The 14826-nt window shown below is 44.2% G+C and overlaps 1 protein-coding gene across 1 annotated transcript in view; it reads left to right on the forward strand.

Moving 5' to 3' along the window:
- Nucleotides 1-14826, forward strand: part of si:dkey-215k6.1 (transmembrane protein 132B) — a 117765-nt gene that overhangs the window by 42842 nt on the left and 60097 nt on the right. Inside the window, exons 2-3 of the mRNA XM_062562513.1 lie at nt 3691-4100; nt 4711-5288. Coding sequence (XP_062418497.1) covers nt 3691-4100; nt 4711-5288 — 988 coding nt within the window. The remainder of the gene's footprint in view (nt 1-3690; nt 4101-4710; nt 5289-14826) is intronic.

Genomic DNA, 14826 nt, shown 5'->3' on the forward strand with positions numbered 1-14826 from the left:
CTGTTGACAGGAAAGCAGTTGTGGAAACATTTGGCTTTCTGCTCGGTGAATGTACAACGAAGAGCTATTTGTTCAAGTGTGCGAAACAACCTCGGCAGAAGCAAGACAAATAGTGTGACTGGCAATGAGGAGGGAACAGATGGAGGGAAGCAGAGAGCGGGGGGGGGGGGGGGGGAAAGAAGTAGTTTGCACACGGCTCCCGTATATACAGTATATATATATGGAAGGGAAATTGGTAAAAAAAAAAAAAAAACGGGCAAATCAGGAATGACATTCTGGAGCACTTTGACACTCTGTGAAATGCAGCCCTGCAATGCACTGCCATTTAACCCTTTACTACTATATGTAACATGCAAAAGTTTCAAGTTATTGGATCTATCAGCTTGCTATTGCAGGCAATGTTGGTGCAACGTTCAGCCGGTCCTACCCAAAAGAGACTATTGTAAAACATGGCCCTGTTCCTGTGTGTGTGTGTGTGTGTGTGTCTGTCTCTAATGAACAAAAAGTCAATATACAAGCAACACAATATCAAGCTGAACTGATACCGTAATCACATCTTGGTAGCTCTTCTTTTCTCTCTACATCTGGCTTTGTTCCTTTCCAGTTTTTTCTAAAACACACACACACACACACACACACACACACACACACACACACACACACACACACATATAACTCTCTATAATCTCTTTTACCTATACGAAAGCTTGCATAGCCTCTGCACATTTACACTTTTGTTGAACCTTGCATGCACGGTCAGGGACCCACTACAACAATCCACACGCACACTTAGAGATAATTTTTACACACAGACACACACACACACACACACACACACACTGAATCACTGTGCAGCAGGACACAGCGGGTTGGGACGCCTGCTGTGGTCGGCGATTGCCAAAGTCACGATGCCAGGTATTCTGGACCACGCCAAGTTCAATGGTGGCCAATTGCACACTGGTTTTTAGATTGGGCTGATGTCATCTTGTATTTTTATTATCCACACGATAATGATGTTAGCAAAAAAAAAACCTTTTCTCCCAGCAGAGGCTTACATTTCCAGATTAACATAACAAACAACAAAGGGTCAAGAGTATAAAAGGCTTAAGAAAACATTACACATCTGTTTGAAAATCATCTTAATGAATAAAGAAATTTTAAAAAATACGACTTGAGATTAAGGAGAGACTTTTGATTTTTTTGATATTTCATGAAATGTAAACAATTCCCTCCAACGGTCAACTTTTGTCTGCATGAAAAGATAAGCCAGAGTGAGAGTGTTGCCCGTGTGTCTGTCAGCTGTTGCAGGGCCCTGTCCGGCTTCGGGACATATGCTGCGTGAGACTCCCGTGGACACACACACACACACACACACACACACATGCAGGCCTTTGCACCTCAAAGACGCACGTAATAAATGGATAATGGGACTATATTAAAAGCCAAAACGGCACACTGAGGCCAATGTTTTCACCACATTTAATAATTACAAACTGATTTCTTTTTTTTAATGCATGTGACTAAGTTGCTAAATATGGAGGATCATTTCCCAAACATGAAGAGCATGTTACCTTGCAGACATGAACGACCACTACACCTACGAGATCATAGCCAGAATCCATCTTCCTACAGCATTGTTCAGTAAATAATGTTGGTTTAGGTGCATATTCATCTTTTCAAAAAACCTAGAATTGAAGAATAGAATTCTTTGAATTGAATCTTTGTCACTGAAGAAGTGACACAGAGAAGCTGATCTGTGGTGAGGTTCATGCAGTCGTCCTGTGTTAAAATTCCAGCGTCTCCGATCTGTCACACTGTATGCACTCTGTGCCCCCCCCTCCGCCTTTTCCCTTTTTTCATCTCACTCCATTTAGTTCCTCCTTCTCTTGCACCTCCTGCTCCTCTCCTCTTTGTGTTACCTTTTCTGTCTCCCACTCCGTCTTTCTATTTAACTCTCTCCTCTTTTTTTTCCTTTCTGTCTCCCCCCTCCCTAAACCTTTTTTTTTTGTGTATGGTGCCCACGCACCGTAACCAAATCCGCCTGCTTATTCACGTCGCACCGAGGTACCGCTATATGCTACATTATGTTTCTTTTTCCGAAGTCGCCTCTGTGTGACTTGCCCGAGACGCCGTCCCACCCTCATTATATTTTCACACTCGGCTACGCTAGGACACCCGGAGACACTGTACGCGGGGTTTTGTTTGTGCCAAATGGAAATCCTACTCCACTACGATAAAATGCACTTTAAAAAAAAAAAAAGAGAATTCTGCGGCAGTGGCCGTTTAATTTTAGACATGTTTTCTAAATGCTTTTTCTAAAGCACAACACACTTCCCTTAACATGTAAAAAAACGTTGTGGTGAACCTGTTTAAAACCATTGGATTGTTGAACTACTACACCCCGTGTGTTTATTGCTAAATACAAAGGTGTTTGGTTTGTGTCAGAATGCATGTCAGTGCATGTAATGAAACACGAGCCACGCGTGTAAAATCGCCCATAGTGTCCCGAAACACGATGTAATTAGTGAAACAATGTTTGGTTTCACACGGTGCAGAAGTGCCACTTAAATTCCTTATTTTGACTCATGCACCGACCTTCCCTCTTGACCTGTAGAGCATCTATTAGTGGGTAAAGTCAGCGGGAAGCCTGCCGCCCGGTCTGGAGGAATAACTTCCAAATTTGCAAAAGGAGGCCGTTGCCTTTAAAGGCCCTTTAAATGGTCAACTTCAAATCTGAAGTCTTCTTCATCAGTATTCAACACTCGATAGGCAGCAGTCAAAGTAAAAAAAGAAAGAAAGAAAGAACGTCTGATTTATAAGTAGACGTAATCTTTTCCAACTGAGCGTTGTCTTTAAAGCAGTAAGAAAAGCATTGTCATTGAAACATGACAAATCAGAGGTGAAATAAACAAATTGTGTGTTCACTCATTAAAAGATGGTTCAAAAAGGCTTTGAGGAACTCCATTGAGTTTAACAATGTTACGCTAACTCGACCTTCAAAACTTGACCGTAAAATCGCTTTTCCTGAAATTTACTGAACCAAAATATTAAGTCATTTTGGCTCCTGTTTGGCTTCAAACATCAAATAGTTTACAGTGAGTGATCATTTGGGGGGTTCAGTGCGAGCACAACATAACAGGGGATGAATAACAAACATTAAGTGATGGAGGATAAAGTGTGGGGATCAAAATGTACCCTCAGCTCAGTCGTTGTAACTCCGTGTCCTCTTTGAAAATGAGATGGTGCTCTGAAAGAGGTAATCCCAGGCTCGCTTTGTGAAAGGTTGAAGAAATACACCAGGAAATGAACAAAAACTCAACGTAAACATGTGCAATTCAACTGCAGAGCAATGTGTCCTTTTTTTATGTGCAATGGTGTAATGCTGAGTCGATCGACTGAGAGCTGACGTGTTTGTGCAGAGACCCCATGTACTGCAGCGTGTATATATATATATATATATATATATATATATATATATATATATATATATATATATATATATATATTCGTTTATGTTGCAGCAATAAAAATGCATTTCGCAGGTCAATGCGTCTCAGATTTACTGTTTCATGACTTGGCTCCATTAGAAGATTTGGAATTCACCCAGACTTTTACAACTTTTTGATGAAAGGTATCATTTTTGTTAACGATAGTAATGAATTCAATCTCCCCCCCCCCCCCCCCCCACAGTGTCTGGAAGCCCGTCGGGCGCAGCGGGACTCGGGCCGGGGGGAGGCGCGGACTCCTCCCAGTCCCGTTTCTCCTCCTCGGCCCCCACCTACCTGCCCGTCCAATGCCAGCTGAGCGGCGCCCCCGAGTCCGCCTTCTTCCTGCGAGAATCCAGCCAGGACGTCATGCGCAACGGCAGCCTGTCGGCGCGCACCGAGCCCTTCTTCCTCCACCGGCCCGCCTCGCCGTCCCCGCCGGGCGTCAACTGCAGCTACGGCAACCTGAGCGTCGAGCAGCCAATCCCGGCGGAGCTCCTCCAGGGCCCCTCCCCGCCGCACCTGCCGCCGACGACCAACCAGGTGACTCTCAACTGGAAGGTCAAGGGTCAGGTGGTGGTCCCCAAAGTTGGTTCGACACGGCCGTGGATACAGGTACTTTTTTTTTTTTTTAAATGTATAAACTTTTTAATGCATTTAAATAAAGGCTTCACATATACTTCATACGTCAATCCCATACATTAAGCAGCACCACGCTGACGATGAGGAGGATTTATTCTAGTTTGATTTATTCAATCTTGATGCAATCATCGACTTGCTGAAGCTTTTTCTGTGGCTGATAAAAGACGTTGAGAGGCGGGGGCCTCCGAGGCGCTGGGTCGGGTGGCAGCTCGCCCCCTGGGTTTCTCGCGTTTGCACCTTTCACATTTCACTAAGTAATTTGATCTTCAGCTGGTGTAAATACACTAATTAGCGCCGCTTGGAAGAGGATGCTCATTAGCGCCTATGCAGAAATATTTCTGCACAAGAAGAAGAAGAAAAAAAAAAAAAAGAAGAGCGTTCTTTTAGGAAATTTTAGCAAACTGCAGGATCCCAGTTTCCTTTCTCATTTCCGGGCACATTTCCTGATTAATATCATTTCGCCTGTCACCCACCGCGTCAGAAAGAGACGCTTGTCCTATCGGTTCGAGCTCGTTCCTCTGCTGATTTTCCCCCCTTTTGGCCGTATCATTACCCGCCCTCGTTCCCCCCCCCACCCCCCCAGGTGCTGTTCTACCTGGTCGGGCGGCGCTGGGATGAGCCGGACCCGCCTCCTCCAGCCGCCCTGCCGTGCGTGCGGGCCGTGGCCATCCGGGACGTCGGCGAGGCGGCGCCCTCGGCGGGCTGCCGTCTGGTGGGGCCGTCTGGCGTCTGCGTGGTCCGCCTGGAGATCCCCCCGGCTTGGTTCACACCCACTCAAGGGAGGAAAAGACCCCCTGAAGCGACTCTGCCATCACTGGATGTGTATTACTCCATCGTGCCGGCGGAGGAGGCGGGCCAGGAGTGTCCCGCCGTGGTCGACGAGCCGTGGAGAGGGACCGGCGGCAACGTCGGGCCTCTCGGAGGCCCCGGAATGGGCCTCGGGGGACTGTGGGGCCCCCTAGTGGATGGGGGTCTTCAGGACATGCTGAAAGCCGGTTCCGTGGTAATGACCACGGGCCCGGTACCTGCCAAGGGGGAAAAGTTGAGACTTGATGAAAACGTGGAGGTTCTGGTGCCTCCCAGCCCGGTTCGGCTCGGCAGGACGGTGGCGTTTGGCGTCTACATGAAGACGCTCTCCAACACGCAACAGTTCACATTGAGGTGGGAGCACAAATGCTTTCAAATAATTTACCTGGCTTGGATTTTGTTCTGTCTTCTGTTCTCTTTTTTTTGGGACTAATTTCCATTTTTCTTCAGTTTCCCGTTATGTTTCCTATAATTTCATTCATTTTCCTCCTCATCTCCTGTCGCGGCTCTCACCGCCGCCTCCCGGGGGGTTGACGGCTGTCACCTTTTGTGTGCTCAGCCTCTTTCAGGAGCCACCAATGCAAATAACAACCTCATGAATATTCATGAAGGATCCAGAGAGAGAGAGAGAGAGAGGAAAACACACGTCAGAGAAGGAAATGGTGACTGCGAGCGACTGGAGGGGAAATGAAACAATTAGAGCTGATCCCGGCTCCTCAAACTAAAGGGTGGTACCTAAAAAAGGCCTCTACGGTGTGCTTTGAGAGGTCACATGCCCGGTTTCACACATAATCAGCCCCTGTATCTCAAGACACAAACTTATTTGTGCTTTCCTGCATCCCATCAGCTCAGTGACTTCAGGGACTTCAGGCTGACAAATAGGTTTATTTATTTATTTAGATTTATCAGATTTACCATCCCAGCGCACAACGCATTAAAAACTGGTGTGGAAGACCTGCAAAGGGGATTTGAATTCAACTCCACAAACGACCTTTGATAGGATTTTATTGACACATTGGTGTCATTTAAAAGATGCGGTCCAGAATTTGTCTGTGTGCAAACGTTCCCGAGGTCATCTGAGGACAGTGGAGGAAAACAACAAGTGGCTGGAATGCAGCTCTTAGTCGCACTACCTGCTGTTAAGATTCAGACACACACACACACACACACACACACACGTACATCGCCGGTCACACGGAAGGGTGTCTCTCTGCCGTGTTTGCCATCGTATGTGTGTGCATATTATGCACAGACACACACACAAACACACAAATAAGTGATGAGGTGGCCTCTCTGGGTCCCCCTATAGACACTTAGTCCCTGTCCTCGTCGTACAACACCCCTGCTGTGTGTGTGTGTGTGTGTGTGTTTGCACGTGTGAACACATACATGTGTGTGTTGTTCTGCTACAGGAAGACATAACCTCTTTATGGCATTTCCCTCCAGCTCCTGCCCTAGTTTATTCTTTTCTATTTTATTCCTATATTTTATATGCCGGTCGTCCACCTGTTTTTCAATTCCAGGTGTGTGTGTGTGTGTGTTTGCGTGCCCATTCTACCTCCAGCTTGTGCCCTCTGCTCTGCAGCATACAGCCCATGGATAATCTGCCATGTTAGAAGCACAGTCAGACATGTAATAAGGCTTAAGTGGATCTCATTCCTGTGTGTGTGTGTGTGTGTGTGTGTGTGTGTGTGTGTGTGTGTGTGTGTGTGTGTGTGACACATAATAAGCCTTAAGTGTGCTCCATCACACTGAGGTGATGTGATTATGTTAAACTACTGAAGAGATGGAGGGACACGGAGACAGGACGGGCCGGGGAGACGGACAGAGACAGGAAGTAGAGGGGCGGGACTAGATGACGTTGATGAGGGAGGAGGGGAACACGCTTCTTGATGACGTGGATCTTCTGCTCATCCAAAAAAAAAGCAGAGATGGAAGGATGGAGGACTCGAGTCTTCTTCCTCCATTTCAGTCGCATTGAGAGTTTGAGGCACATGGATGACTTTGATCACAACTTTTTGCATGTAAAACCGTGTTATTTCATTCTTTCTAAAGCTAAAGCCCATCACAGTTGTCCGCGGAATATTCTCCGCCAACGCTGACCTTCATTTTGCACCATTGAAAGTTGAATCGAACACATTTGCTTTTAATTATCACTCCACTCCTTTTGTCATTCGTTAACGTCTTTCCACAGAGCCAGACATTGAAACAAGATTTTTGAATACACGTTATTTGCTCCGTATTCATCTATTCAGTCATTCTCAAACCACTAGAAGTAGGCCATTGGAAAAGAGTGTGACTTTTGTCCTCTTGAAAAACTAATTATTTTTCTGTGAAAGGGGGTCAACCCTGTATGGAACTACAGTACAGATCGCAAATAAACACATTGTCTTGGTGTAAGGGTTTCTTTGGCGCACAATGCTTACAGCCCCATGTTAGAGATTTAAAGCCACAGTTGCAGCCTGTGACCGAAGGAAAATTAAAGTTAAACAATTAAAACTTGTTTATGGCTGAGAGAACACAGCTGACATATGAGACGTGTGCGAGATGAGTGTGTAATTGGTTTTTGACACTGGTGCTCAAGCTTAAATATTAATAAAAATGCCAAGATAATGGGCTAAACTTAAATGGCTCTTTGTGCCCAAGCCAAGATTCATTTTGAAAGGACAAGAGGAGATCATGAAATGGAGCGACCTCATGGTTAATTAAGAACTACTAAATAAAAGGAAGGGGTTTTGCACTGTTCTTTTAAATCAAGACGTGCATTTGATTTATTTTTTATTCTTTTAAGTAATAGGTTATATGTCAAAAGGAAGTGTTCGTCTTTTATATCATCCTTTAATCAGATTAGATACAGCTGCTCAATTATTAAAAAGATTTCCAATGCAGTCGTTCCTGCCGCAACGTGGAGAATATATATTACATATACGTATATAAACACATCATTATTTCCGGAGGGGTCATGTTGTACTAAAAAGATTCTTTCCTTATCCTCCAACAAGAGGCAACAAGTGGGGCATTAAAGCGACACAACACTGAGATCACGGCTTCAGGTATCGAGTAAGTTTGGTAAAGAGGGGCAGGTGGACATCAGAGACCTTCCATGGTGTAACAGACGTGAGGTTGACTTCCTGTGGGCCAGAGGTCACAGAAGGAGAGAACCTTTGGCCGATTCACTGCTGGATTCAGAGAGCAATGGCGGTATTTAAGGGAATGAGACATTTTGAACGAGGGCAAATTATGCCAACCAGTGAATGCCATTAACTCCCGAAGAGAAACCACACTTTCCCTTCCACACGTCAATCAGGAATCAGGTCTGATCCCATGTTATTATTCTGAACGCCACCTTTTAGAACTTCCAAAGGTGGGAAACGTGATGACGAATGAATGCTCTGTGTACGTCTCTCCGGTCCAGTGAGCATCCAACCAAAAGCAGTTAATACGTTGTTACAATCCGAGGACGCGTTTGTTGTGATGCTTCGAATCTATTTTTAGTCATTTCAGTGTTCTTCAGCAGTGGAAATGTTGACACACTGAGCGTCAAAGTGATTAGTATCTCCCTCATTAAAAGCTGTCATCTTGAACTCTATCCTTGTTTAGTTGGCGAATAAGCGAGATGATTACCAATGATGGGATACGTGCGTGTGTGTGTGTCTGTGAGTGTTTTTGAGAGACATATAACTTTGACAGTTTGAGACAGAAATGATTTTTTTTTTGTGAAGGGATTAGTGGATTTTTCTTAGAATCAGAGGGGGGGAGATGTACTTCTAAGGACCAGCTAGTCCCCTCTGGTGGTTACACGCAACTCCTCTCTGTCACCACACACACACACACACACCATATACCCAGAATGCCTTTACTCCACAAAGCTCTAACATCGATTTGACCCCAAATGCTCTGACTACACCATGGACAGAGAATCCATAGTTTTGTGTGTGTGTGTGTGTGTGTGTGTTTGTGTGTGTTTGCGAATGTTTATGCAACCTTTAAGTAAACGCACAGCGTATTGTGCTGCTGTTTTCCTGCAGCGTCTGCTTAATAAGTACACATATCCACATCCATCTGTGTTTTACCAGGGGACAGATAATGTTGACCGGGTTTATTTGAGGATTTCCTCGATTGTCCTTTATTTGGATATTTCATCTGAAAATGAAAAACTGATTAGTAGGTCTAAGTCACATTCCCTGCATTCTGAATTCATTGTCACAATCTACAAATGACTACAAAACACAACAAAGAATAAATAAAGTTTGAGAAATGTTTGAAACCTATTAATTAACGTGCCAAAGGATTGCCCGCGACCATGCGTGTTAGTATCAAGTCAGAGATACAATCGAGGGACGCATCACTCAATGTGAAAGTCAATTAATCCTATTCTCCAAAAATGAGAAAAATACACCTAGTCTAAGATGCTTGGCCCTTCTCTGTGCATGCATCCCTCTTCTCAGCACTTTTTTGTACTTCTGATTATTATACTGTGGAAAGGATCGGATATTTCGATGTCCATTCTCTTGCTCTCTTGCTCTTTTACATGATACATTCCCTATCGTGGGCATGAAGCGTTTACTTCATGCAGTGTCACGTGTGGAGAGCTCCAAAATAATACTGGACAGGTGGATCAATTTCCCTAAGTACGGTAATTTGTTAAATGTTTTTTTTAAATAGTTTGAATCTGCTGCTTTTTTCTCTGATATTCCCCTGAGAAGAGAAAAAAACACACACCCAGACTCTCTACTTGACCCACTCGGTCACTCTGCCTCTGTTCATTTCCCCCGATCCAGTCTGCGCTATCATTCTGTCTGTCAAACCCTTCCTCCTGCTCTCCCTCTCGCTCCCTCCCAAGTCTCTCATGAATATTCATAAGGGTTGTTATTTGCATTGCTCAGCTCCTGAAAGAGGCTGAGTACACAGAGGTGACAGCCATCAACCCCGGGATGGTGCCGGTGTTTGTGTGTCTTCGGGGGTGGGGGGTGGGGGGGGGGGCTCTGCGTTGTGTGTGGGGGCGAGACAAAATAAAGCAGGTGGACGTGGATGAGGAGAAGGAGCAAAGTCAGAGGGAAGACAACAGAATTTGTTGTGCTTCGTCTGCACGCCCCTCGCCAAAGGATTGACACCATTGCTGAAAATCAAATTAATAACTCTCTGGAGTGAGATTGTTTTGAGTAAAACCCGAAAATTTGTAGGGCTGTCAGTAGATTAAAAGACAACAACATTTGTTAATTGTGATTAATTGATCAACTGTGATCAATTGCGATCAGGATTCCACCGGGTCGAACATGCTGAACTCTTTCTGCTGTCCTCGTGCACTTTGCTGTGCTCGCAGCCCTCCATAATTTGACGGCAGTGTCCCCACATTCAGCCGGGACGTTTTCCAACCACGGCCTTTTAGGGACACGGCAGTGGTTCCTCTGTAGACTGCGTTCCGCTCAGGGTAACGTTATATGCTGAGATATAGAAGCAGACTGCCGGCTAGCTTAGCGGCTAGCTTAGCCTAGCAGCGAGCTTAGCATAGCGGTGCTTTAAGTGGTCCGTTTGCCGAGGTAAACATATTCACGTTAAAATATATTGTTTCAATAATCTCGGCCACTTTAATCGCATAGATTAACGCCTTCATGTTGACGACACTACTTTTTTTGCATTCTGAACCCGGTTGTTGAAATGACTCTGGTCCACAGCGCATTGAGCTCATTTAGCTCACTCTCAAGCTTCCCCTTGTCTCCTGGCGCTCTTCTGTGCCTTCTCTTCTCTCTGCTCCTCGCCATTGCGTCCGGGTCTGCCAGCGCTAGTTTTTGGGATGTTTCAAATGCAAATGCCTGGCCGGTTCCTTGTGTTTATTGCCCGTTGCTGTCCCTGCTAGAGGAGGCCCGGTTTAGAAACGGGACTCCTGACGACTGAGTGTGTGTATGTGGCTGGCTTCTTCCTGTGTGTTTGGACATTTACCTCTAAGTTACCCCAGGAGAAAGGTTTGTTATTATTCTAACAAGCCGGGGGACATCAAGCGGATGTTTCTAATGACGGATAGAAATCCCTCTCCCGCGGGTTTCCACCCTGGAACTCAAATAACATTTTTATTTTCTGGGCCTGGGACGCAGGCTCATGAAAACATGTTGTTTTAGTATTCTGGGACCCACTTGAATTAGGCTACAGATGTTGCCGTTGTAAAAGTCCCAAATTGTACTGAACAATGGCTGAAGTGCAGCTGCACATTGGCTCCACGGGGGGGATTGTTGGAAGTTAGATGTTGTGTGGTGTAGCTGGTGTGTGTTTCTCTTTTTTTCATGCAAAACATTTATTCCTTTTATTAATTGTTGTAGATCTTTTTTCTGCTGCAGCACAGAAAACATACCCACTGGTCTTTCTGCTCTCTAAGATATTTATTCTGTTTTCTGCTTTTTATTAACGACCAGAAGCCAAAAGGAAACATTTTAAAATTTAATTTTTCATTTCAAAGTGTCATCATTCTTCATATACCTTCTGCCATGAGCACACGCATCTGCTCAACACATATTTTTCTTTCTATCGTCTTTGCTTACAGTGATGCGCTCTCTCCTTTTAGTTTAGAAGAACTTGCATTTCACAGTATCGCTTCCTGTTTTAGTAAATCTCTCTATTCACTCTGCACTGCAGGAGGCCTGCAGCCTCCGGGCTGACGAACAATACAGTTTCCTGTCTGTGTGTATGTATATATACATATATATATACATATATATATATACATATATATATATATATATATATATATATATATATATATATATATGTTTATATACATACATATATAGCATATATGTATGTGGGCGTGTCTTTGTCACTGGGCTAAGTATATATGTCTGTCTTTCTGTCTTACGCATCTTACACTGTGGACACAGTACGTAAGGATTGTTTCTCAGAGATCCAAAACATGTACTCTGACAATCTAAAAAGCAAGTTTCGACATTTTTCCCCTCACAGAATAATACGCTCGATCAATTGAGGCGGGTCCCCTTCCCCCCTTTTCGGTCGCCATTCAGCTATTGAATGCTGTCGCTTTTTACCCACTGAGCTGGTGAACGCCATCAAAAGGGTATAGACATTTTTTTTTTTTTGCTCACCCACCATGACAGTTATGACAGAAAGCGCAGGCCCAGCGCATCAGACAAAAAAAACAACAACAACAATAGAAACGTCTTTCATGCCTCTCGTGTTGTCCCTCAAATCTCTCCCCAAAGAAGACGGCTGCATTATCCGCCAGAATATGCGATAGCGATGGATGAGCGCTTTAAGTTCAGCTAATCTCTACTCAAGATTTCCTCTGGAACCCGTCCAGTGATGCGTTCGAGTTTGTCTTTGAACTGAGAATATCCGACTCAAAATGAGGCCCCCTCGTTGTTTTTCTGCGTGCACACGGATCAGTTACAGTTTGGTGGAACCTCAGACATAATTCATAAATCCTTCATGGAGCTCCTCAGGGATCTCATAAAGGCTCTCGCAACTTCTTTCTTTGCACCTTTTTTTTTTTTAAGGTCACAGTGTGTCGCAGGGCACCGGTGCTCTGGAGCGTGTAATCTACTGGTCGCTCGCACTGCTGCGATCGAGGAAATTCAAGCTTTCTGTCGCGCTCATTCTTCTCGAGTCACTCCGGGTACGAGCGCCACCCAATCGTGTGAAACTTTAATGGTTACGTTACTTATTAATGAAGGAATTAAAGAACCCGCTGGTGTTTCCCAACAATTACACCCACACACACACACTATGTCTTATTGAAGTCCCACTACTGCTGTTTTTTACACTGCCATAACATCCCATTTGGGATCCAATTGAGAAGACGTCTTTTGCAATGCGTTGCGTTTCCAAAGCGGATCCAGCTGCTGGCTAATTCAAATCCAAAAGGGGCTTTAGTTCCCCAAAATGCTGTCGACCCGATCGACAACAAAGCACTTTTCACTCAATCAGTGCACTTCATTTAATCAGGGCGCCGCTCTCTGTATTTAATATTGACTATTTTAATGTCTGCGCCTGTTTGTATCTCTATTTATCATCGACGTTAGTGCGAGGCTGTGTGGCCCCTGATGGGCCCCTAATTGTTGAAGTTAAACTGAAATCTCATTTGGAGCAGATGCTTTCCACTGCTGGGGTACGGTATGAGTTCACGGCGGGCTCCATGATTGACCACCATGGTTCGTGCCTGCTCCTTTATCAATGCTAATTTGCCTGGCTAATCTCCCATTAAGCTCAGTGAGAACATTAGCCTAGCAAATTAGCACTGATGAATTGGCTATTATTCATGGGGAAATCTCTGCTTCCTTTTGCATGTTTAATTTGTTATTTTTTCACCCTTTTTCTCCCTCTTTACTTTAAATTCTGACCTTTTGTTCTTCCCTGACTTGTTGTCTCAGGTGAACCTACCTCATAGTTTGCTTTCACTATAATGTTTTAGGAATGTTTAAGACAGTCTAACTGTGGAACACACTGTGTCGATTTCCAGAAAATCATTCCAAAAGCTGCTAAGAAGCAGGATGAATACATGAATAGGTAAAACACATTGTAGCTTGCGCCATGTGTAGGACTTATGCATACACAATTAGCATTGGAGGTTTCACACCTTTGTTGCTCGAGCTGCTTGTAGTAAAAAAAACAAAGCAATTCTCCAATGCCTCGAGTCTATTTTCTATCACCCTTTCTTCTCCCAGTAAAACCCCGGTATTCTAAACTTAACAGGACTTAGCAAAAAATATCCCAGTTGGCACATGTGCAAACACACACACACGCACACGCACACACATGGTGTGTGTGAATGAGCCTGTATCTCAAGAACGTGCAAACGGCGTAGGGCCGTGTGAGGATACAGAAAAACAAAAAGAGCATGTTCATACGTGTGAAAATGTTTGCAAAAACCACAGCGTTTGTGAGATGAAAACCGAGGAGAAAAGGGAGCAGGTGTGCAACATGTGAGGGAGGAACCGAAAGGGGAAGTGGAAGCAGCATCCGTCTCCTTTATTCCTCCATCACAACAGCATCTGTTACTAACTGGTTGTCGTCCCTTCTCCCTTCGTCTGATTATCACTTAGCCCACCTAGTTTCTTATAATTATATTTGTCTACTTGTCTTACTCTCACTCTCTCGCTTCGCCATTCATCCTAATTAGCTTTTTATTATGTGTGCTGCAGTTAGCTAATTAATGAAAGTAGTCATCTTGCGATTCGTTTCCGGCACATCCTCGTGGAAGGACTCATCTTTGACCATGGAACACGATCCACATGGATACCTTACGCAGGCGCGCACACACACACACACACACACACACACACACACACACACACACACACACACACACACACACACACACACACACACTTATTGACACTTGGTGTCAGATACTCGCGCACTGCATTTTGTCTTCTGTCTCGGACACCTATTGTGTGTTTCCTATTGTAATATATTTCCAAAATACTTTTAAATTGTTCGGAGTTTTAAAAAAAACTGATAACTTGAGACACTTTGTGATTATTTCCCTCCATAAAAATGCTCACATGATTTGATCCAAATTTACTGGACAGCTGTTTCAAGGCTGTTGAATTAAAATAACTTTATTTTTTTGTATCCAGGATCAAAGATACATTTTACAAATCAACATTGTTTAGAAGTCCTTTAAGTGCCCCCTAAAAATGTACCTTGTTAAATGTTATTTTCTACAAGCAAACACCTGCTGTTAAGGATGATGATATATTCTTCAGCGTTCATAGTATTTATGTCTGAAAATCTTTGGCCAGATGGCAATGTCTCCCAAAGCATTTTTAGTCTATTTTTGTATCAAAGGCATTAGCGTCACTCCATGCTTTTCTTTTTCTCTTTGCAGTTGTGGCGAAAAATTGAAATCATTTTCTTCATACAATGTGATATGCACAATTGAGAG

This window comes from Pungitius pungitius, chromosome 5 (assembly GCF_949316345.1).
Source record: "Pungitius pungitius chromosome 5, fPunPun2.1, whole genome shotgun sequence".
Classification (NCBI taxonomy): domain Eukaryota; kingdom Metazoa; phylum Chordata; class Actinopteri; order Perciformes; family Gasterosteidae; genus Pungitius; species Pungitius pungitius.